The 22841-nt window shown below is 46.0% G+C and overlaps 1 protein-coding gene and 3 long non-coding RNA genes across 6 annotated transcripts; 2 read left to right on the top strand and 2 right to left on the bottom strand.

Annotated features, from left to right (window-relative positions):
• Positions 1-2260: 2260 nt before the first annotated feature.
• Positions 2261-19732, bottom strand: LOC112557712 (transcription factor HES-4-like). 3 transcript variants are annotated; one of them, XM_025227712.1, is made up of 4 exons: positions 19469-19732; positions 18829-18921; positions 4801-4885; positions 2271-4681 (listed from the first exon to the last, which is right to left on the bottom strand). In XM_025227712.1, exons 1-4 carry the CDS (start codon positions 19529-19531, stop codon positions 3789-3791), a joined length of 1134 nt encoding a protein of 377 aa, XP_025083497.1. In that variant the 5' UTR covers positions 19532-19732; the 3' UTR covers positions 2271-3788. The 3 variants fall into 3 exon arrangements, with proteins under 3 accessions (XP_025083498.1, XP_025083497.1, XP_025083496.1); XM_025227711.1 differs by having other exon boundaries at positions 2277-4681; positions 18829-18924; positions 19469-19730; XM_025227713.1 differs by lacking the exons at positions 18829-18921; positions 19469-19732 and adding an exon at positions 5434-6037 and having other exon boundaries at positions 2261-4681.
• LOC112557713 lies at positions 11520-14824 on the top strand. Its single transcript, XR_003097988.1, has 3 exons — positions 11520-11800; positions 12235-12431; positions 12760-14824. It is a non-coding gene; the product is annotated as an uncharacterized LOC112557713 (long non-coding RNA).
• On the bottom strand, positions 13974-15432 carry LOC112557714. The gene is made up of 3 exons (XR_003097989.1): positions 15245-15432; positions 14818-14863; positions 13974-14107 (listed from the first exon to the last, which is right to left on the bottom strand). It is a non-coding gene; the product is annotated as an uncharacterized LOC112557714 (long non-coding RNA).
• LOC112557715 lies at positions 19692-21511 on the top strand. Its single transcript, XR_003097990.1, has 3 exons — positions 19692-19829; positions 20468-20625; positions 21160-21511. It is a non-coding gene; the product is annotated as an uncharacterized LOC112557715 (long non-coding RNA).
• Positions 21512-22841: the final 1330 nt, after the last annotated feature.

Here is a 22841-nt window from a genome sequence, read left to right as displayed (position 1 = left end):
GTTGTCTCCACTGCAGACATAGCATCCTTAGCGACTTTAACTCTAAGTAAAGGGCAGCGGGCAAGAGTTGCTTGCCGGGAAGGTTATAACGGAATTCTTGACTAAATAGAAAGGAGGGAAGGGGGCTACATTAACGAGAAAACAAGCAACTTACCTCCCCTTAGCACTCGAACCCTCCGACTCCCTCTTCCCACACCCTCGTTCCTTCGTTCGTTTTCGTCGCGTGGCACGTGCCATCAGAGGGCAGAGGTCAGTGTGTCCCGCTAGGTGGGCCAGCGGTCCTATTTGCTAATCGTCTCAGTTTCCGAGTCAAGAAGTCAGTGACTGGCCCTTGACACGGCCCCTGCTTTACCTGCTTTCACCTGGTGGGGCCTCTGACATCACCAATGTCCTGGACAGACATCATTAACCTGTAGTCTCCTCACTATGTCTTGGACAGACATCATTAACCTGTAGTCTCCTCACTATGTCTTGGACAGACATCATTAACCTGTAGTCTGCTCACTGACTACAGCCTTGACAAGTGCATCCATGTACATTTCTGATGATTAATGTGCAGAGGGACATCTGTGTGCCTGTGTCCAGCACAGACAGTTGGCAGTTGCTCAGACTTGGGGAAATTAAATAATTAATATCGGCTCCACCGTGTCATTAAAAAAAAAACAACAAAAAGTTGCACCTCCACCGGGCCGTTAATGGTTCTGCAATATGTTTCGGGAGTGTCCCATGAAACAGAAAGCTAGCTTCCCTGATATAATGCACTCTTCTGCTGCCAGGAATTCGGGGAATGCCTTTGAGCGAGTAAGTCAAGGCGCCACCTAGGTGCAAATCTGTCATCCAGAAGGCAGGGCGATAAGATGTTGACTTCCGACACGAAAGCTCTTTGCCGAGAGTACATCAGATCGTGAAAACTCACAGAGTAAAATACAACTTGAAAGTTGGTTCTTGCACGGCCTCGGGGTGCGAGGTGTTACCACCAGCTCAGTCATCTGCCACACACCTGTTCACAAGACCTTTTTGATGACAATGTACTCGTAATACGCACACAGCCCTGACAATAGTCAGTGAATGATGACCGACGTCCAGTCTCACACAACCTGACACCACGCAGGCAATCAAAGAGTTAACCGAGACAATGTTAATGAGTGCTAAAGTAAACAAACACCAGCTGAGAAGAGATAAAAAAAGATGATAACCTGGCGACAGGAGTCACTTCGCTCTTCTGAGAGTTGAAGGTCCTGCTGAGGTTCTGTGACACTTGGACTAGGGTTTGCTGCTTTTCTCTCTTTCTCGCTCGCTCTCATACACTCACAAGTTTCCAGCTTTTAAAAAAAAAGAAAGACAACTCACAAAGAATTGGCTTCCACAGGGTGATGTTTCTGTTCTTACATAAGATTTTAAATCCTTGACATGCTGTTGGCGGCTCGGTGGCGTCTTGCACTAAGACACCATGTTGGTGCCAACTTGTCAAATTAGCATGAGACAGTCTTCGGTGCCTTCAAGTATTTTCACTTATCATTAAGTATACTAAGTATCATATAAGTATCATATACTACTGCCAAACACTTTCATTTCACGCCAGACCTAGTCAACCGATGGCCAGCATGTGGTTGGCATCAACCAGTCTATTGGCACCAGACACCGAGTTCCGGTGTTCCAGGTCTGCCTTGTTCCGGTGTCTGATACTTCATGTCTTATGTCTGTTGTGAAGTAAGTTTGTATACATTTACTGACATGATTGACAGAATGCAGCACCGACAAGTAAGGGGGATGGATGGATGGTCGACAAGAAAAAGAACTATTTGGTGGACTTGAGTAGCGGAGACCAGACCAATGCATATTTAAATTAAGCCACCCAGCCTTAGACTGCCTGACAGTTCAATCTTTCAGACCAGTCAGTAGGGTAGGTGGGTGGGTTGGGGGTAGGTGGGTGGAAGCAAGATGCAGTGGACTGCGCTCCTAAAGCCTGGGGTCTGGTCAGCAGGTGTGTCGGTGTCCTCCCCGTCATCACCACTGGGAGCAGACTAAAGCGCGCTGAATGCTTTTGTCACTCGCTCAACCCTCAACACGTGTTTGTTCTCCTGGGATTCCTGTCGAGCAAGGTGTGTTTAAACAGGTATCAACCAGCAACTGACGGAAGTGACGTCAAAGCGAGACGAGAGTCAAGCAGCCCCTTCATTGCGACACTCGGGATTTCAGCAGCAACAGGTGGCGAGGGGGACACATTCCACAGGACAGACACTGTGCTGCTGTCCACCATGTTTGGACTGGAAACATTTATTTGTCTACTGAATGTACATTTATCTGTATATCTTGTGTGCATCCAAACAGCAGGATGGATAGACAAAAATATTTTTTTATTTGCAGAGCATTGAGGCTGACCGTTGAGAGTGTAGGTTGTCATCTGTCTCGTCCTCGGAAGAGAGGGTGGTCTCCCCTTTGTCCTGTCTCCAGTGCTGTGTCGTGTGGAATGTGGTGACAGGGGAGCCAGTGTGGTGATGACGTCATAATTTACAGTTGGTGTTAACACGAGTGCAATAGTGTTTACTTCATGGTCGGGTTAAGCTCGTTTAAAAATAATAATTCCCAAAATATGAGTAAATTAATTTCTAAATACTGGGCAATAATTCAAGATCATTGCAGTCTAAGTTGTATTATTATTGTTGTTATCTGTAACTGTGTGGGGAATTTGAGTTAATATTTACATATATATTGTTGTTACTGAAATATAAACACATTTCACATCTGCGACTGTCTAAGATAAATTCATGTACATTTTTTATTCAATAGATCGTTAATTTTCAGCATTGCATTTTCATTTTACATTCACAACTGACTGCTGATCATGACTTTTTTTACATAAAAATTAGAATAATGTAATAAAAAGTTTGACACAGATATATCGATGTAAACACTCATTTCGTCTCATGTAGCTGCCTGCAACATTCACTGTTTACTAGCCCTCAGCCCCTCACGTGAAGGTGTAGAAAGAACAACAACAACAACACACTGTGTCCTGCTGTGTTTCCTGTTACCAAGGATGACATCTTTGCTCTTCGAATTCAGTTCAAGCAGACGAGGATATTTTTAGAAATAATACCCTTTTGTCACTTCCTGTTTTCTCGGCAAATTCAGGTTCAATTAAGATTATTATAATATTTATTCAGGCTTTTGATCATAACATAGAACCGGAATGTTTGGTGACACTCGATGCTCCGATTCCAGAGATTTCCGCTGACCGCTCGTGCTGTCCTCGTTACCGGGGTCACGACCTCTCCGCTCGCGATACTCTTACGACTGCGAGTACGAACAGAGACAATTAGCTGCCAGGTGCACAGTTCGTTTCTTGTGACAAGCTTGGTTAACGACCTCGTCTGAACTTAGTTCTGCACCAGACGACACTTGCGCACAGCAAACGAACACATCCCAGCATGTCTTTACATACAGTAAAATTATTTATAAAAATACATTTCTAAATGTTAATATAGGTTTAAAAAAATGTTGAAAACACCCTCCCTTCCCTAGTTATCTATCATACATGTTTACAGGTATACACAACACTCACACATCCACTCAAGCTTGTATAGACACGCATAAAAACACACAGTAGTCCTCCTCCTCACACACACAATCATCGGCCTGGAGGTTTCTACTTATTCTAACTGCCATGCCTCTTCCTGACTCGCCAGCAATCAGTAATCGTGCTTTGTATCAAACTGCTGTAATCCCAATGGCGGAGTGAGTGAGTGAGTGTGTGGGGAGGGTGGCTGGGAGGGTGCGAGTGGCATTTACCACGGCCTCCACATGGTGGTCAGAGACTGTCGCACCTCAAGTATGTTGTTGTTGTTCACATCACTCGCAGCACTGGAGGACACACCTGGCGAAGACCCACCTTGGGGTGAAGTTCCCTGGCGCACATGCGCAAAAGAGTTCTCGATCGGAAATGACGCAACTTTTCCTCCACCAGAACTGCAGGTCACGTGGGCAGAGTGCTGTCCGTGGGAGGGCGCCACTGTTGTGTGCGGGAGGGTCGATAGGAAGGTGAAAGGCGGTGGGGTGAGAAGACTGACGGGGTTGTAGATGTAGTGGGTGTTGGTGGCGGTACTGGTGGTGGTGGTGGCGACTGTGGGTCGCACGCTGTCCGCCTGACCTTTGGCCTGCGTCTGTGGATCCACAACAATGAACACGTTCCCCCCGCAGATGAGTTTCAGCGGCCCCGCGAACCGCAGTCCGACATCTTCACAACCAGTCTTCTTGCTGTCTGGTATCGCCGCGCCATCCTCGGGAGGAGAGACAGTCGTCGAGTAATGAAATGGTGCCACGTAAGCTGTGGCAGACTGCGCATGCGCGGGGCTCAGCACTGTCTTGGAGTCTTCCGCTTCGGCCAAAGCTTTCAGAGAGGGTTCCTTGGTGTCAGCCGGTTCGGCGCTCGTCTCCATCGCGACGACTTTTTCACTGCTGACTTCCGGTGACGAGGGTGAAGATGCTTCATGTGACGTGGACCTAACGGTGACGTCAAGGCTGCACAGTTGTTGGCGGCAGTGAGACGATAGCTTGTGACGTACTTCCGGCTTTATGTCCAATTGGTTCTCGAGAAAAGTGTCGACTTCTTCGAGACACCGGCGGACACCATCGACAAATGGAGCGCAGTTCTTGCTTCCTCCTCCGTCACGTGCTGAACCTGAGGCAAATATTAGATGAGGAATGTACTGCTGGCTTTAATGATGTAAACACAAACTCCATTAAAACAAACAAAAAACAACAAGCAAACAACCAACAGAACTCTAACTGGCGACATACCTTCTCTTTTATCGGCCACCTTCTTGATGTAGTCTACAGTCATTTCCAGGATGTCTGCTTTCTCTAGTTTCGTCGCTCGCGGTGACTGGATGAACAGAGAAAGATGATCGATGAGTTCACCAAAGATTATTTCTGTCTCTTGCCACACAACATGTCTATCCAAGTGTGTTTGTGTTGTCTCAGGAGAGTAACTATACATTCAAATGATATCAAGTGAAAACATTGGCTCCCACCACACAAATATTATTGATAATCAAGTACTTGAGCTGATGTTTAATCGTAGGGGCTCCTCCTCACTTCTGTCCGAACACACGTAGACCCTGAGCAACCTGCTCGCCGGTCTTTTCGTGTGTTCGCCAAAAAATTTTGTTCTTAGAAAGCTTCGAAACGACAGGACACGATCACTGTAAGTGTTGGTTTCTAATTTAGTGGATTGGTTACTATGGTGACCAGCGCTTTGTGGTTTGTTGGCTGTCGTCTATCTCTCGTGCTTCTGTCCTGTGAGTTGTCTTCTGACCGGTCCTGCAGCCTTCATCGTGAATTGGAGTGACACACGTGGCCCACAAAGCTTCTAGCTTCGAGTACAGGAGGTGCTGCCACCTGTAGCCGAGCTGCCACAAGTGGTGAGCTTACCTGTGAGTTGCATGGTAGAGGAAAGGCGACCATGGGTCAGACGACATCTTAACTTGGATTACCGAGAGATGCCGGCCAAGAAATTAACTGCCGATTTACACTGCAAGTCGACCCCAGCAGCCATAAAGCATGGCCGGCCGCTAGAGGTCGCCTGAGCCGGACCCAGCGCGCGTAATCCCACCGCCTGGTGTCGCTAGCGCCGCGGGGCTGTGGCGGTTACTGTCTGTTGACACACAATAAATGAGGGGCCTGAGGGGCTTCTTCCCAACAGGGTGGACACACCATACACCCTGAATCATCGCCAGCATCCTTGTCTTCACCAGCAGCACCAGTCAGTGCAGGGGAGACAAACAGTACTTCAGTTACACAGGTAGAACAAACAGTTGGGGCTGGAATGTTGTAGAGGAGAAAGGTTGTGCTACTGTCTGCAATTTCCTGGACCTTGCAATATATATTGAAATATGTTGTGGATACGACTACAGAAACTAGATGCAGGCACTCTCACGTGTGGAGGTATATGTTGTGTGCTTGTTGTCTTGCGGGAGACTTGCTGAGGGGAAGGGACGGTAAGGTACAACACCAGAGAGTAATAAAGCCAGTGAGAGAGGCCCCCACCCTCACACACCCCCCACCACCAAGCTGGAGACCCTACCCTCCACTGTTCCTCCCGCCTTGCACGAGACGTCCACGTGACCATGGGGCTCAGGGCCGGCCACGGAGCCGCCTGACGATCGCGTGCTGTCGACCTGCACGTGCAAGGCGCGGCCTGTGATGGGGAGCTTGGCCGGGGAGGTAAATTTGCAGAGGGATTTGTCGAAACACCGTCGGCATTCTGAGGAGCCCTCGTCATTTGCCCAGCTTTGCCCGCCACTGGCCGCCTGTAGGCCGGGCACTCTCGTTATAATGCCGTCGGCGGCGAGAACACAACGATCACCTTGTGAAGGTACCGAAATGTTGCCCTTGATCAAACTCCTGTCCTCCTCCACCCCCAACCCACCTTTCCTCTCCTGTCGATGAAGGTGGCCCGGACACAGACTTCAACACTTGTCCCTCCTGCTGTTTCCTTCCTTCTCTCTACCAGACAATAATGATATCCCAGCGTTCATTGCTGTTTTCCGTTGTCTCACAGATACACTCGAAATCAAATGGGAGGACAAGGAGAGGTGGGTGAGCGTGGAGGGTGAGCAAGGAGGGTGTTGGTGGGGCAGTTGTGGCCGCTGTATCTCAAGGTGTTTGCTGTCAAGGAGGGACTCAGTTCTTCACGGATGTCATGGAGCCGTTGGGGGAAGGGGCTCGGGAGTCGAGGCATCAAAAGTTGGTCCAGCAAGGCGTCGACACTGACGATGATACAGATGATGCCAAGGAGACGAAACAACATTCCAATGCATCAAATCCCATGATCCTCATACATACTGTTGTTGTTTGCAAAAAGCCTTGTAGTGAGTCCCAGTGTCTCAACTTTCTCCAGAAATAATGCTGTGGTGAAAAGCGAGATCAGAAATATCAGAAATATTGGTTTTATTATTTGAAAATATTTGTAACCCACTTAGCGGACAGTCGTGGAATGAGTTTGCTCCCTTACCGTCTGATCTTGACCTTGCCACTCACATCTTCACCTTGCTCTTTGTATTCATTGTTTCTGTCTCTCTGTACATCCACTACCTTTGAACTATTACAGTGTGGTGTAGACGACGTGAACTGCCAGTCGGCGTTGACATGAAATTCTAGTTTGTGTAGGTAAACCTATTGTCTTGGTGGCTAGCCGGACAGTCAACTGCTGCGTCCGAGGGCTTGTGGAATGTGGACAAAATGTTCCTCTAGCAATTCTCATTTTTCTTTAGAAATCAGGTACCTGACACCGAGAGCTCAGCAGAGATACATTTTGGTTTTCTTACTTACAGGTCGAAGTGAACCTTGACATTCCGAGATTCTGCTGCCAAGTCAAGTATAATAAACTATAATGTTGGGAAATCCTCGTTGTGGATGATACTAAATGCCAGTGTCTTAATGTTTTCTATTATTCTGTCCTCCTCCTTATCACCATCATCATCGTCGTCGTCGTCGTCAATAGGATGAGAGTTGGTTACGCAGGCTACGACTGCACTTATCTCTAACATAAAGGTCGCGTAGGAAAGCAGATCGACGAACCCTCGTCACCCGACTTCAAAGTCCTGGACATCAATCAGTCAGTCAGTCAGTGTGTGCATGTACCCGCCTGGTATTCAATGGGCAAAGCTCAGTCCTCGTCAAGGTTGGACTTGTCAGACGATCAGAGTCCCACAAAGTCAGCAGCGCCCTCCTGTCTGAACAAGACTCGTCACACGTTCCCACTGACCCTTGTCCACATTGAAGTGTGGCAGGCCGGGACAGACGGAGGCCATTTTCCGCAAGATTTACGACATCCCCGTCTGGTGTGACCTCAACACACTCGCCGCACTTTGACCTGTCTGTCGTCTCTAAGTCACGCGCACAAAAGGGCGAGCACCCGTGAACCCCACTGCCTTTGTGTGGTTGTCTCACCACTTTACGTAAGCATCGAACCTCCAGATGCATTGTGGGTCTCGGCTTCAGAGAGCACACAGACATTAAACTCGCAAAAACAGATTTTAGAGAGGTCCATCCCCGTTTCACAGTCAAAAACAATTTTCGAGTTTACAACAGCAAAAGCCTCATCAAAGGTAAATAAATAATGTCTGTCAGCTCACTCGGGTGGTCTCTACCCGCCCGTCCTCTCTCATATCTTCAAAGCTTACTCATTGCAGTTACTAAATTCATTTGTCTTAGTTGTAGGCGGTCAGTCATCTGAAGACATAAACCAGCAAGAACCCTCACCCACAACACTCCGGCGTACAACTCTTTACTGTCATCGCCTTTCTTCTCCCACATTATTAACTGATGCCAGCGGACCTCACAGAAGTTTTGGTCAACAGGCCCAGCGATGGAAATGAAAAGGTGGGATAGGGTGGGGTGGGGTGGGCATGTATACAAAGCAGAAAATGTAATCCCCGTCACTTGTTAGTGAAGTATAAAGCTAGGTATCACACTGTATTAGCCACAGCCAACCACTCACCTCTGTGCTGAGTGAATCGTGACACTTCATGTCATCTTGTTTATTAAAGACAACAAACTGTACACAAACATTGACGCTAAGTACCCGGAGACTCGGTGCTACCTTTCTTTCATGTACATGCAAAACCCATGGAGTCGTCGCTGACCCCAAGTTATTGATGTGTGACCCCAACTGAACATGGCAGCGCCTCTGAGGACAGTGTGACCCCAGATGAGCATGACAGCGTGACCCCAGTTGACAATGTCAGTGTGACTGCAGTTGGCTGCAGTTGTGTTGCCATTCTATCAGCCTGCTCGTTGCCTTGAATACCACAGTGTGGAGGTATCCACTGCAGTACCGTCTGTAGGCAGTTAATATTCTCAGTGCTGCTGTCAGCAGATGGTGTGTGCTGTGCTTACACCTGTTGCTTAGTTGTACTGGTGCCCTGCACTCCTGCCTCTTACTGAGGCGGTGAGGGGTCGCTGCTACCTGCTCCATCTTTTATATTGGTGGCATGCCTTCCAGGACGGAGCTCGGTAGCACGTGGCACTGCTATCTACAGTAGACAAACGAAGGCAGAGCCGAGGCAGTAATAAATAACACGTGGAAGTCTCAAATGGACGAGTTCGTGTTGGGTCACGTTTGCTTTCAAGTCACGTGACATGCGCTAGCAAGAAGCTCTCTTGTGTGCACACGGCAATGAGCAGTGCATCGAGTGTTTGACAACACGAGTGTCAGATGACGGAGTACAATTGTACAAAAAGTGAACGAAATGTTTCCCTTTCCTTTTGATTTCATCCACGAAACAAAAAATGCTGCAGTCCTGCCGCTAGACCCTCACGTGACCCTCTCGTGCTCTCTCGTGACCTGCACATTCCGAGAGTGGATGACAAAACAACCTCGCCACCCAGATGTCGCCAGCGTTCGGCCTCCAAAAGGCGTTGCTAGGCACGTGACCATGGCGACGGACAGGGAGCGCGTCTTGACTACCGGTGTCCGCGGCGCGTGGCGAGCAATTAGATCGCCTTATGACAACCTTCCTCCTCATGGAACTATCTTGTGGACATTTGTCAGCGCCACGAACATGTTGGCGGTGAAAGGTTATGAGGAGCTGATGACGAACAGTGATTTATGCTCAGCAAGATGGCGAGTGAGCGCGAGGGGCAGGGAGCTCCGCGAAGCGTGTGTGAGAGTGTGTGAGAGAGGAAAAGGATCGGGACCGTGATTTATCACCGGGTGGATATGACAAGCACTATGACTACGGCAGAAAGGAGAGACAAAGAGATGAAAGTAAATTACTTTTTAAAGAATCGGACATTTACAGAAATGGCGTCGACGGCAGACGCGAGGCTTTGCAGGGTCAGAGTTGGTGAACTTCAATACAGAGCACGTGACTTTAAAGGCGTTGGGGATGTCAGGGTCGAGACTTTCCGCCTGCGAGCGACATCAGAGAACAATGTCACACGAAAACGAGTAACACTAGACATTAGGGGGAAAAAAAACAACATCCGATGGACGGTCACCACGACGACAGAGAAGAACGGCAGGAAGCACAAAATAAAAAACGGGAAAAACATTTCACAACTGACATGATAACAGCAGCGGGGTGGAGAAATAAAGCCAAAGGTAAATGACAATATGATGTTAGAAGATACAGTTTATATACAATATATACCAGATATACCAGAGGATGTAGACGTCAACAAAGAAACGAGCGTATGTACAATACAAGCTCAAATGGTGGCTACGATTATCCGGTTGATGTTAGTGTTGATGACATGCTCAACCAACAAACTTTGCCCTGGGACAGTCGGGTGGGGTGAGGGTGGGGAGAGTGAACCACTTCCCGCCTCTCTGTCAGGAGAGCGAGACTGTTGGATGTCGTGCTGTGTGTTCAAACCCTCTCTCGTCTCCGACCCCACAAACCCCTCGACAAAGACGGATTTGCCCCCACACGATGATCGCAGTCAAGACAGGTGCTGGGAGGCCATCAACGACATTCCATGTGGATGCAACGATTATTGTCACGGGTACAGCACTCCTTGTGTTCAAGCAGGAAAACGTTGGAAATGTCTACCCTCAGCCCATCTGTGCACCCCACCAACACCCTGGTGTCTTTCCTGTTTGGTGTGACTGCTCTTCCTGGTGTCACAGTGTTTCTGAGTGTCACATTTTTGTGCTGCTCTACGCATGCGCCAACAGCCGAACGTGGTTACCTGCGTAACACACCTGACGAGCGTTGTGTCCGCTTGTCTTTCTGTCAAAATCCTGCACAGCAACCCTGACCCCGCGGCCATCTTAATCATAGATTAGCACATGTAATGTAGTAACAGTGTGTTGGGTGTAATGTAGTAACAGTAATAACTGTAAGTATGTAAGCAAGGTCAAATGTAAGCAGAATATATCTCCTGAACAAGGATAATTTACAGTTAGCATTCTAACTGTCAGTAATTTTATTTTTTCCGCTAAACTCAAATAAAAACAACTACAGCTGTTTCCAAGCTGGCAATACCTGGTCACGTGTTTACTCGGTCGTCTGCAACAGTTGACTCAACGATCCTTTTGTTTCCGGATACAAGGATAGTGAACTAAAGCCAGTCAACCCAGACTTCGTCACCTTAGTGCCCAGGGGTGGATTTCATGTTGTGCCTTTATCCCACTTACCAGCGAATAACTAGCTTATCAGCCCTTAAGCGCAAAAACTGGCTGCCACGTCGAAATTATTAGCGAATAAGTCGGCCTTATCGCGTGGTAAGTTATGGTCAGGGGGGACCCGCCTTTACGCGGCTATTAGCACAGAAAAATGGCGACTGTAGTAGCTGTGCTCTCGCTAAACAGGCGAAATCTTCGTCAAAACAGAATATTTAGGGACAATTATATCTTTACAATGATGTAGAAGTGTACACGAAATTTGAATTTCGTGGAGTTGATAAAATGTCTATTGCCTATGAGGTAGAAGATGAATTGGAAATGTCGAATCGAGGGAACAATGTTCCCTCAAGCAGACGAGAATGCTTTGCACTTCGCAACGGAAACATTTTTACGTGTGTGTGAATGTGTGTGTGCGGCGATTTGGTCGGAGTTTCCGAAGAGAAATGTCACATCGTGAGGAGAGTGACCAAACGCTACTACGACATGCTCGACGATGGATCGTCTTTCCCGACTAGCGAGAGGCAGAGAGAAGGAAAGTTCTGTGCCAGCCGTGGTTTTTCCGAGTGTTGTTGGATACATCGACGGGACGCATATCCACATTCAGGCGGCGAAAATAATGAGCACCAGTACGTGAATGGAAAATATTTTCATTCACTGAATGTTCAGGTAATACTTTGTAATCAATATAGTTGCCTTTTTTATTCACATATGACTAAACCTTTCGAAGTACCATAAATTGTTGCGGTATAGACTCTTCTGCAATGCCAAATCAGGATAAATACAAGCATTTAATATTTTCCCCATAGATTAAAATGTTCTCTCTTCGAAAATTTTGCAGATAACATCTAATCACTTTAATATCTGTTAAACATTTTTGTAAAAGCAGAAAATAGACTGCTACTACACAATCCCAAGATATTAGGAATTAAAAAACACTCTCATACCATTAACCAAAACTTTCTTATCATCACAATTAATAAACATGTTTTGTTTTATATTTAGTGTGGCTCATGTCAAACAATTTCAAAATGTCATCTGCTGATGTATCGATAATCCATATACCCGAAGCTTAATATTGCTATTTATATATATTTGAACAGGTTAATGTTTATCAACGTGCTTGCAAAGTGGCATCCAGGGTGTCTGCAGCCTTTGGAAGCAACTGTAGACTATTGGACCGGGTCATGCTAGGTGACAGTAGCTGCATGATAGGAGAGTGATTGTTGACACCATTTCAGCATCCTGCACCCTTGCAGGAAAGGAAATACAACACAGCACATAGCTGTACATGCAACTGGTATGTGAGTTTGCATCAAAGTTTTCACCAAATGTTCATGTTGGTCACATTAACTGTATCTATGTATAGTAAAGTCAGACTTGAACACATTTAAATATTTTTCCCAGCATGTGTTTACATTGAATAGTTTTATATGAAAATAATACTGGTTTGATTGAAACCTGTTTACATGTACTGTGTATACTATTTGTAAATGACAATGCCAATAATATGTTCAGCTAGTAGTTCATTTAAATCACAGTGAATGTAGTTATTGCATTGTGGTATAGCATTACATTCCAGCAGTCAGTATAAATTTCTACAGATGGTGATGATGTTTGTATTTCAGGCATAGCTAAAAAGAGATGGGATTGTCTCTAGGGTCTGAAGATGGAACCAGATCAGGCATGTGAAGTGACTGTGTTCTCAATCGGGGAGAGCCAGACAATGATGGCGACAATAATGATGTTGGACATAACAATGATTTAAATAATGAAAATCACTACAATAAAATCAATGACACTGTTTCAGAACATGATGCTCCCACAGAAAGAGCCCATGCTGCAGCAGGCCAAGCTGTCAGGAACCAATCTGTTTATAGACTTTTCTTGTAAATATGTTAAACCATAATTTTATACATTTCAGAACTATTTTGATAACGAAGTTAGAACATCAACAATAGACATAGTCAACAGTTTAGATGTAGGCCCAACATATGTTACAACAGGTCAAGCTGCTAGTATCCAGTTTATAAGTAGATTTTTCTTGTGAATATATCATAATTTTATACTTTTCTGTAGAGTTCACAATATCAGAACTATGTGACTGTAGAAATAGTTAAATTTTCATTCTTATGAAACTTAGTAGCTGTTCATTCATACAGATCTCTTTAGAAAGTAGCAAATGCTTTTTAACTTTAATAAATGAAAGATGCAGTTCTTCTTGGACAGGACTTTTTAAAAAAATGTATGAGTTTTCCTTTATGAAATTATTACAAGGGAAAATTTCGACATAGGCTTGCAGACAGTAGTGCATGTGGTGGCCTCTGCAAGTGTTTGTCAAGAGTAGCGGTCATCACTAAGACATGTTCTTAATGCTGTCACTTGGCTATTAAAATCTTATATTCTTTTTGAACAATATTTTACATGTGCAACTCTTTGGAATAAATGTTTGAGGCTTCCACTCACTTTGAAGCAAAATTCTGAAGAAGAGTAAAGTATATCAGCATTAGACATTCTCGGTTAAGGAACAGGCAGAAAATACAATGAAAATGAATGATCAACTTTATTAATTCCAGCATGCAACTCTAAATGTCTGCTCATCCCAAAACAACAACAATGAAAAACCAATGCAAGTTTCAATATTTGGCTCACAAGTTGTGCACCACAAAAATATGCAATCTTAGATTGTACATCACTCTTAAGATACATTACACTTCCACACATGCATCCTACTGAAAATTCATTTAAGGTTGGACAGGACTGCTGAGATTACAAACTATTAACAGTACTTGTCATTTCTGCAAACAGCGTTAGGTATAGCATAAAGCTGACCTGAACTTAAATTCTGCTTGACACTTATTTTCTCAGAATATATATTGAGAGTACATCTTAAACTATTTGTATCATAGACATCTACACTAGAGAACACTTCCTTTGTTAGGCCAGCATCAGGAACAGGTGCATATGAAGGCAAATCTGTAACAAACATCCAAATTGTTTCATGTATAGTAATGGCAAAGTGTGCAAAACAGATATACAGGGAACATGCCATGGGTAATGTGATGCATAGTACATAACACTATGACGGATCTCCTGAGAAGGACAACATTATTTTTTTTCAATGCATCATCAAACCACAAGCATAAATATTTAATGTAGTGAAAGCATAGCAATATTCTTTTATGACAGTCATGCACAACAGTGATGAAGAAGTGATTTTTGCACAGCAAAATATTCATGATTGTCTATGTACCTTTGCTTTTCAATTTAATTTATGGCTTTATGAGCACAAGTACATTTTATTTGTGTGCAAAACATAAATATTGTTCTTATGATAAATTCACTGAATCAACTTATGTGATATAGCCATGCACTGTAAACTGTCTATCATTCAACCAGCTGTATGAGTCAACTGTATGTTATTAACACTTGCATTAGATTTACTGACATTTAGACATGAAATTCACTTTCAGATCATGCCAGTGATTTTTTTTTTGGGGTGGTAGAATGATGTGTTTTCATATAGTACTACCCTTAATCATCTTCCCCTCTCTCCTAAAGAAAAAGACAAAAACTACACCATGAACCTTTTAATTCAAAGAGACCTGTGGGGTGGAGGTATATTAAGGTGAAAAAAATCATTTGGTATCAAACTGAATTCATTGTTAATTCTTAATAAACCATACCTGGGCAGCTGCTGACTAGAGTTATCTCAAAAACCTCTCTCTTAAACTGAAAAAAAGTTCAATGTCTATGCAGTATTGTTTTAAAACAAAATGTAACCGAAAAGAGCTAAAAAGAATTAAAGAAATGTTTATTTTGCCTCATCGACCCACCCACTCTCACCCCAACACACAGAGCAGCAATGACTGTGACACTACCACTTCATAATTAATGGTGAAATCGAAGCTTTAAAATATTAATATTGTTATCTATGGCATAGAAAAAAGAGAAAATAATAGATACAAATAATAGTTAAATATAAGTACTGTAATGAAATTAAGTTTATACCAAATATTTTAAAATAAAATCAGTAAAAAGTAGTTTTTACATCACTGAATCACAATTACCGAAGTTTAAAAACTGATATTGAATAATAATAATAGAACAAACCTCTAATAATGCCCGTACTTCCCTGCTGGACCAGTTTGCTCCTCGCTGGCGTTTGGAAGACGTCGGCTCCATTATTATAAAAAAAGTAGGCTGACAAAGTTTGTTCCGCGAAAAGAGCACATCCATAGAGTTGTATAGTAAATCTGTGAGCACGCCTGTTTGTTTTTCCCGGAAGGCATATTAACGTCTTCTGGACATGCGCACAAATAGGGAATCCCCCGGAACAAAGAATGTAGGTCGCAGTTCTAAATTTGCATCGCCAGTTAGCTATTGTCGGGTAAAGTCGGAAACACGAAATGCGCGGGACGCGCTGGCTTTACCAGCGAGTAGCTAATAGGGCCTGAGGGTTTTATTCGGAAGTAAGTTAAGCGCTGAACATGAAATCCACCCCAGTCTTACAAAACACAAATAATCAACATGACAGAGCAGCAGCAGCGGCTACCTGTCTTCCACAGGCTTTAATGAGATGCGAACCAGCTGCATAGACACCAGCAGACTACCAACATCTGTAGTCAGGGCTGTACATGGTAGGTACAATGTTGTCCTGACAAACGTTCTCACAGAGTCAACAGTGGGCGGTGTACCCGGAGCACCTGTACCACACCTGTCTTTCACATTTTACAAAGCTCAACCTGAAAGTAATGGTATGGCCGTCTGACCTCAGTGGTCGAGGGCTCGCCGAGCTGATGAACGCAGCTCATGAAACTTCGATCAAACAAGACCGGTGACAGAGCTCATCAACCTGTCACCAAGCCAAGAACCAAAGCTGTTGAACAGTGCCTACCCCACCACCCCGATTACAGTTGACCACACTGGCGACTTTAGCGCCAGGTATCAGCGGGAGGTCACCCAGTCCGTCCGCCGCCTCTTTGTAGTGTCCGCCCAGGTAGAGTGGCCAGCCGGGCCGTGTCTTTGTAACCTCTAGGGTCGGCGGGCGGCCGCTGATGGTATCGGCCGCTAACCACTCCGTCCCCTCGTCTGGATGTGAACAAAGGGCTCGCCGCCTTGCTCGGTGTGTCCACTCCACTCCCCCTTCCCCCGTCACGCGTCAACGGCCATGACGTAATGGCGGCCGCCGCCCGATCTGACCCGTCAACGGCTGGGAGGAGGAGCATCATTGAGTCTGAGTGCACCTCCCCACCCAGCTATCCTACTGGTTTTAGTGACACTGGCTCGTGACGGGGCGCCAGGTAGGACAGAGGTTCAAACACTCGCTAGTCACCGAAGGCAGTGATAGGCACTGAGTTCAATTCTCTTCTCGGGACATTTTCTGCGGTCGACACCTTGCTCGCAGACCTGCCGTTAGGATTTTTTCCGGGGTACTCAAGTTACCTTTATCACACCCTCTTCCCTTCTAGTGCAAAAGTAAAAGTTACCAATCATCCAAGCGGGTGACTCAGTCAACATTTCTTTATTTAAGAAAGCCTTGCTTTGTTTGTTTTGTTTTGTTTTTTTTCTCCTTGCGTGGTCTGAACGGAAAAGAATGCGAGGGCTTCGCTCTAACTCTGCGTTGTAAAATAATGGCCACACCTCGTGTGAACTTTCCAGCTTTTGTCTAAAAATGATTGAAAGCAAGGCGGGTGTGTCAAGGTCGCTGAGCAGTTCTCTTCAATGGGACGGTTAGGAGTGGGGAGGGAGGGGAACAACCTCCCGACCTGTCACACGCAGCATCACATTTCAAAAGAGAAATAATGCTTTCTTGTTTACCTCCCGACTGCGGATTTAAAGCTTCGACAAATGGATTAACACCATGTAATCAGAGACATCAGTGTTGCTGACCTGAAGCTGTCTATTCGTCTACATCTCTCACTCCTTCTCACGCACGCACAGACAGGAGAGAGAGAGGAAGGGAGGGAGATTCTTCCTTGTACCCTTTAACGATACCAAATACTGTGATCCTCCCTACCTCCCTAGGAGCCCAGTCGGAACTGGACAAGAATGTGTCGGCTGTTAGTTTACTGGACGAGAGACAACAGTCGATGTGAAAGAAATGATATCAATAACGACTATCAGACTGGAGGTGAAGCAATAACGAGACGACATCTTGACAGAAGAAAGAAGGAGGCGGTAAAAGAACAAAAAGAAAGTTTCCTGAACCGCATGGGGACCTGCTGGGTGTGGCTGTCTTTCACTGGCAGTCTCACGTGGGTTTATTGAGCACCTGAGGTCGGATTATTGAGCACCTGAGGACAGGGACTGAAGAAGCAGCAGGGAGAAGTCAATAAACGTGGAGGAGAGGACGAGTGCAGTTGACGACGACGACAGACTCACAGCTGGACGTGGGGGGAGGGGATGGGAGGGGAGAGAGGGAATGGAGGAAGTTAGTCAGGTCGTCGCCTGGGTCCAGCATGTTCCACTGGACCTCACAGCATGGAGAGTGATTGACCTTAGGTCACGTGACCGCAAGGACTAGTCATTATATATACATTAGATTTACGAGACTGTTGTTGTTTATCCGAGTTTGTATCCACGTCAGCAACATAATGCAAACAAGTCCGCTTCGTAGACAACAGAGACTTCGCTGAATGATTTGGTAGATGAGAGAAGCTCGAGGAATGAGTCTAACGAGGGTAGGAACTCAATCAAAGAGAAAGCATCCACACTAACAAACCCTCCCTCTGGTCACAGAAGTCAGCCCAACAGCCGCCGTCAGGATGACAGACCACACGTGGTGGCTGACAACTCCCTTCCCCCTTAAAATACATGTACTTACAAGTTTATAGATGTTGTTTGTTTGTGCATGCAAAGCGTGCGATCTTGTGCACCGCCGGGTGTGGCTTTTACCAGTAATGTTTAAAGTACCGACATGAAGGGGGTGGTGGGTGTGGGTGGGAGGTGTAACAAGAAGGAAAGCCACCCGCGGTCAACCAGGAGAACGAAGGAAGCAGGAAAACAAGAATTTCCTCGTGCTTGCCGCCAGGCGCGTGCGGCTGACTTGTCACGTGCGCTGGTCGCGCTCCTAGTCAGCCATGCATTGCTGCTTTGGCACAGTGGGCCACTTCACTGCCCCGACCGTACTAAAGCTTCCAGACAAGAAAAAGTCCCCACCTGCAAGTCCGGCAAATCGCATCTTCTCTTTCCTGCTAAACCTCACAACTATAGGTCGGGTAAGCAGGAGGAGTTTTCCAGTTACGAGCCCGGACGAGATTCGAACTGGCTAATCCCAAGTCGGGTACACTAATCGCCAGGCTTCCCCAAACTCACGCACACCCGGGGTGTGTTTGCTGGTCAAGGCAGAACAGAAGACGATGCGATGAGATCGTTTCTCACAAAATCTTCGTGGTAATTTTTCTTTTTCTCCTTCTTCCTCTACGTCTCCCTTCACTTCTGACATCTCAGAGCTAGCCAGTGTGACAGTTGTAGTAGCTATGCAGAGCTAGCCAGTGTGACAGTTGTAGTAACTATGCAGAGCTAGCCAGTATGGCAGTTGTAACTATGTCAAAACTTACAACTTCTTACAAGTGTCAGCGTCCTGTGGGGTTTGTCCAGAGCTTTTCTTTGAGGTCTAAGTGATCTAGTGCTCGCCCCACACCCCCACGTGCCATACTGTACTGCGTGTTCCCCTTGCCCACCTAACCACTCACCTCTGTGCCCATGTCCTTCATCAGGAGTTGCTTCAGCTGCACGAGACACTCGTTGATGCGTGCACGGCGCCGCTTCTCGATCAACGGTTTGTTCTGCTGCACAGAGCGAGCACAGAGTTGTTTACAGACACAGCAGCACGTGACTGTGTCATGTCACAAGTCACACGTCACACGGTCTTATGACATGACACAGTCTGTGTAGTTCACTGCCAGATTAGCGGACACAGCAATAATGTACTGTAATGTTAGCAGGGTACTGAGCACACGAACACACGAACACACGAACACGTGTACGGTGTACACGACTGGCGAGCTTTAGCGAGTGTAGGATGTGTAGTAAACAAACATGTTTATTTAGCTGCGCACACGTGTCATCAATATACACGTATACCTATGCTGATTGATGTGCAGATTCTTGAGTAGATATGACAAACCTAACTTGATCATCCTTGAGATTTCTGTGTGCGAGTGTGACTATTGTTTACGTACAGTTAGACAAACACATCTATATATAGATAACATAGAACATCCCTCTCACACACAACATCAATGTTTACGAATGACTCAACAACAAACATCAGCATAAATCAGTTGTTAACCCTGTCCTGGTATCACCCAGCCACACACACATCATACACACCCGTCGTTGAGAAGCAGCCAGCACGCGCTTGCGACACGTTACGATGTCCGGAGCAGACGACATGACGACACGCACGCGCCCAGCGTCAGCCACGAGGAGCGAGCAGACGACAAGTGGCTACTGACATACACCTGTGGGGAAAGTGCAAGGCCGAGTGTCCAGTGGCCCAGCGTGCACAGGTAGACAGCTGTCTGAGGCCGAGTGTGAGTGGCCAGACACCACAAGCCAACACCACGTACCGCACTGGCCGCCATGACAGTCCCGACAGCGCCAGCAGGTGTAACGATACAGCGATACAGCGATACGTCTCGCGGACACCAACTCTCTGTATTATGGGGTGACCACGGAAAACAGTACACAGGTTAATAATTTGATTACAAACCCTTTAATACTTTCTTAGTTTAGCACATTCTTTTTATAAATTAGAAGCTTTTTTTTTTGATACTGAGAATAGATACGACAGACATGACCGCAATCCAGAGTTTATAGCAAACCTTGTGCTGTTGGCAAGTGCAAAGAAAAAAAAAGGGGGGGGGGAGAGAAAAAAGATATTTTACGGATTTGGGTAGAAAATAGACACGAGAATGTTGATGGGACAATGTGTGCAATAAAAAGTTCCTTGTTATTTTTGCCCTCACAGACAGCGGCGCCACCACCATTAAAACCACCACCACCACGACAACCACTACCAAAATCATCATGATTTTTTTCTCATTTTCATGTTTTGTGAAGGCAACTATCTACTTTGCAGCAGTCTGAAAGGAGAAACAATCCTTTCACATTCAAAACAGATACATATATAAATATGTAGATTTTTACGTCTCATACAACCTCACGTTCAACGGTAGGAAGAGAAAGGTCGAGTGTGATTGTGTACAACTTTTGGGTGCGGCTACTGACAAATGAGTTCCCGATGACAAAATTCCCCCTTTCTATGGAAATAAAAACCTCGCCTGTACAGGAGATCGATATATCGAGTTTCATCGTTACACTCCAAAGGACTGACGTCAGAGTTGCGGTTGCCACCACACACCGGAGGTCAGGCGCCACGCGGCAAGTACCTCCCCCGAGGGTAGGAGCCAATCAGGAGCAAGCGGGGCTCGTGCCACTGGTGGCGGGCGGGGCCTTACTGTGGCCAAGAGGTCATCCCAACACAGGTACAGTATACAGGTACACAGGTATATACAGGTATATACAGGTATGACAATCAACTGCGGGACTGCCAGAAAATGATTTATAAACAACGCTAGAATAAGTGTTGGCCCTCGTTGGAAGATTAAAAGTTTAACGGTTTCCGTGTCTTGAACTTACATTTAATTGTAAAAACGAAAGAGGAGAAAGTAAAGGATATCTTCAGTGAACGTCACTGGCCACCAGACACCTACATGACCCATACAAGATGAGAGTATCTATATTGTTTCCTTATCATGTAAGATGTAAGGTCACAGAAAAAAAATTGTTCCAAATAAAAAATTCCAAATGTCAAATATGTGTATTGGCCAAGAAATGCTAAGCAGTGATACCTAACAAAACAGGAAAAGAATGACATATATATTTGCATAGTTTTATTATTCAGAGAAATCAGTCTTAACATTAATTTAAACAGGCAGATAAATAATATCGTCTTATTACACACGATTTAACTTGTAAAGTGTTCTGGATTTTTTTTTTTTTTTTTTTTTTTTACGCAGATACCTAACACACTAGACTGGTTTCCATGGTTACCTTCTCAGGCCAGCGTCTGGTCTCTCACAAACAAGTTCCTCTAACTGACGTTGTGTACTTCACCTTGGGCACCCCTTTGAGCTAATGAACTTTGAACTAAATGTAACACATGATTTAAAAATTAAAGAGCTGTTGATGTCGGGAAAAGGTGAGCGAGTGAGCAAGTGAGTGAACTGAGTGAGTGAGTGAACTGAGTGAACGATGACCGACGAAGGGTCGGCGAGGGTAGAGAGCATTTCATGAACGCTAATCTCACATCTCTTGAGGGCCGAACCCAGTTCGCGAAGATCGGCGATCTGTCGATATGTACCCGACAGTCCGCGGCCATCAGGCAGCGTGTTTCATTTTGTTTGATTTATCTGTCTCTACTCCTCTTTCTTTCCCTCTCTCTCCCTCCCCGCCCCTTTCCCCCTCCCTCTCTGCGCTTGGCAAAGAGCGGGCTGGAGGATGACTGATGGCACGTTCGGCGACCAGGATATTAGTACAGGATAGGGGGGCAGGGTAGTGTTGCCATTGAAGTGACCGCTGGACAGCGAGAGTGAGCGGAACCGTCGTCCACCTGTGACATCAAAGAGATGATCGGCAGTTGGCATCTACGTCACTGGCCAGGTAGCCGGGGCGGCGGTGACAGCACTTATCGCACTGGGCAGTGTTTCCATGCGCCGAATACCTGGGTTGCACCGACCACCAGGACTGCGAGGTCCATTAGCGCCCGGCACTGTGAGTGACTAAGTGGATCAAATGAAAGGCGCACACTCGATATTTCCTTATTCTCTCTTCTCAGTCTTTTCTTTCTGCGATCTAACTTTACTTGCTATCGTCGTTAGCTGAAATTTTTTATCTCTGCTTTTTAACTTTCCTCCACATTTTATCTCATCTCACTTTTAGATGTTTATACAAACCGGAAGGCAGTTGTGAGGTGGCAACACCAGCCAACGGAGGAAGAAAGAAAAGAGCCAACCAATCAAAATGTAAAGATGTGTCCACACCTTGCTTTTTCCTGCCTTCGGGGACAAAATACTGCTAACCTCTGCCCGCTAATTATACAATGCCAGCATCCCCTCTCCCACTTGAGCTTGAAAACACAAACCTTTCGGTATTCTAATATCTCTGTCTCTCTCGCTCTGCTCGATCGCACGCGTGAAAGAGCAACAGAGGGAGACAGAGAGACGATAACGAACACAGGTATGACACTTGAGCTGTGAGGTAAAAACTGTTTTCTTGATCCAAAACTCATCACGTGAACACCCGACTCGCGCTCCGCATAGTGAACTCAAGAACCAGGTGCAAAGGGGAGACAACTGTGTTTGATGAGGAGCGAGGCGCAAGATTCCCAGCCGCCTCCACTGTCAACATGGCGGCTGGGCGTCAGCAGCGCTGACGAGCGAAATGCAAATGTTGTCGGTCAGGGCCAGCGCCCCGGGCCAGTTTGTCGTGATGTTAGCGGCCAAGTGTCAAGATGGCCACGGAGCATGCGCGGAAAAGAAAAAAACTTGAGGAGAAGACGGGAGCAGCGCTCAGCGACGACAGGAAGAACAAATCTTGAAACGTGCACGCGCATGCGCCTGGCAGCCAGCGGGGGCACGAGCATCGCCGAGCGGCCTTTACAGCCGGTCACGCTGAGCTGCATTCATCCTCAGCTCGACAC

Source organism: Pomacea canaliculata, linkage group LG2 (assembly GCF_003073045.1).
Source record: "Pomacea canaliculata isolate SZHN2017 linkage group LG2, ASM307304v1, whole genome shotgun sequence".
NCBI classification, from domain to species: Eukaryota; Metazoa; Mollusca; class Gastropoda; order Architaenioglossa; family Ampullariidae; genus Pomacea; species Pomacea canaliculata.
Note: the sequence above shows the minus strand (reverse complement) of the source record. Positions and strands in the feature narration are given on the sequence as shown.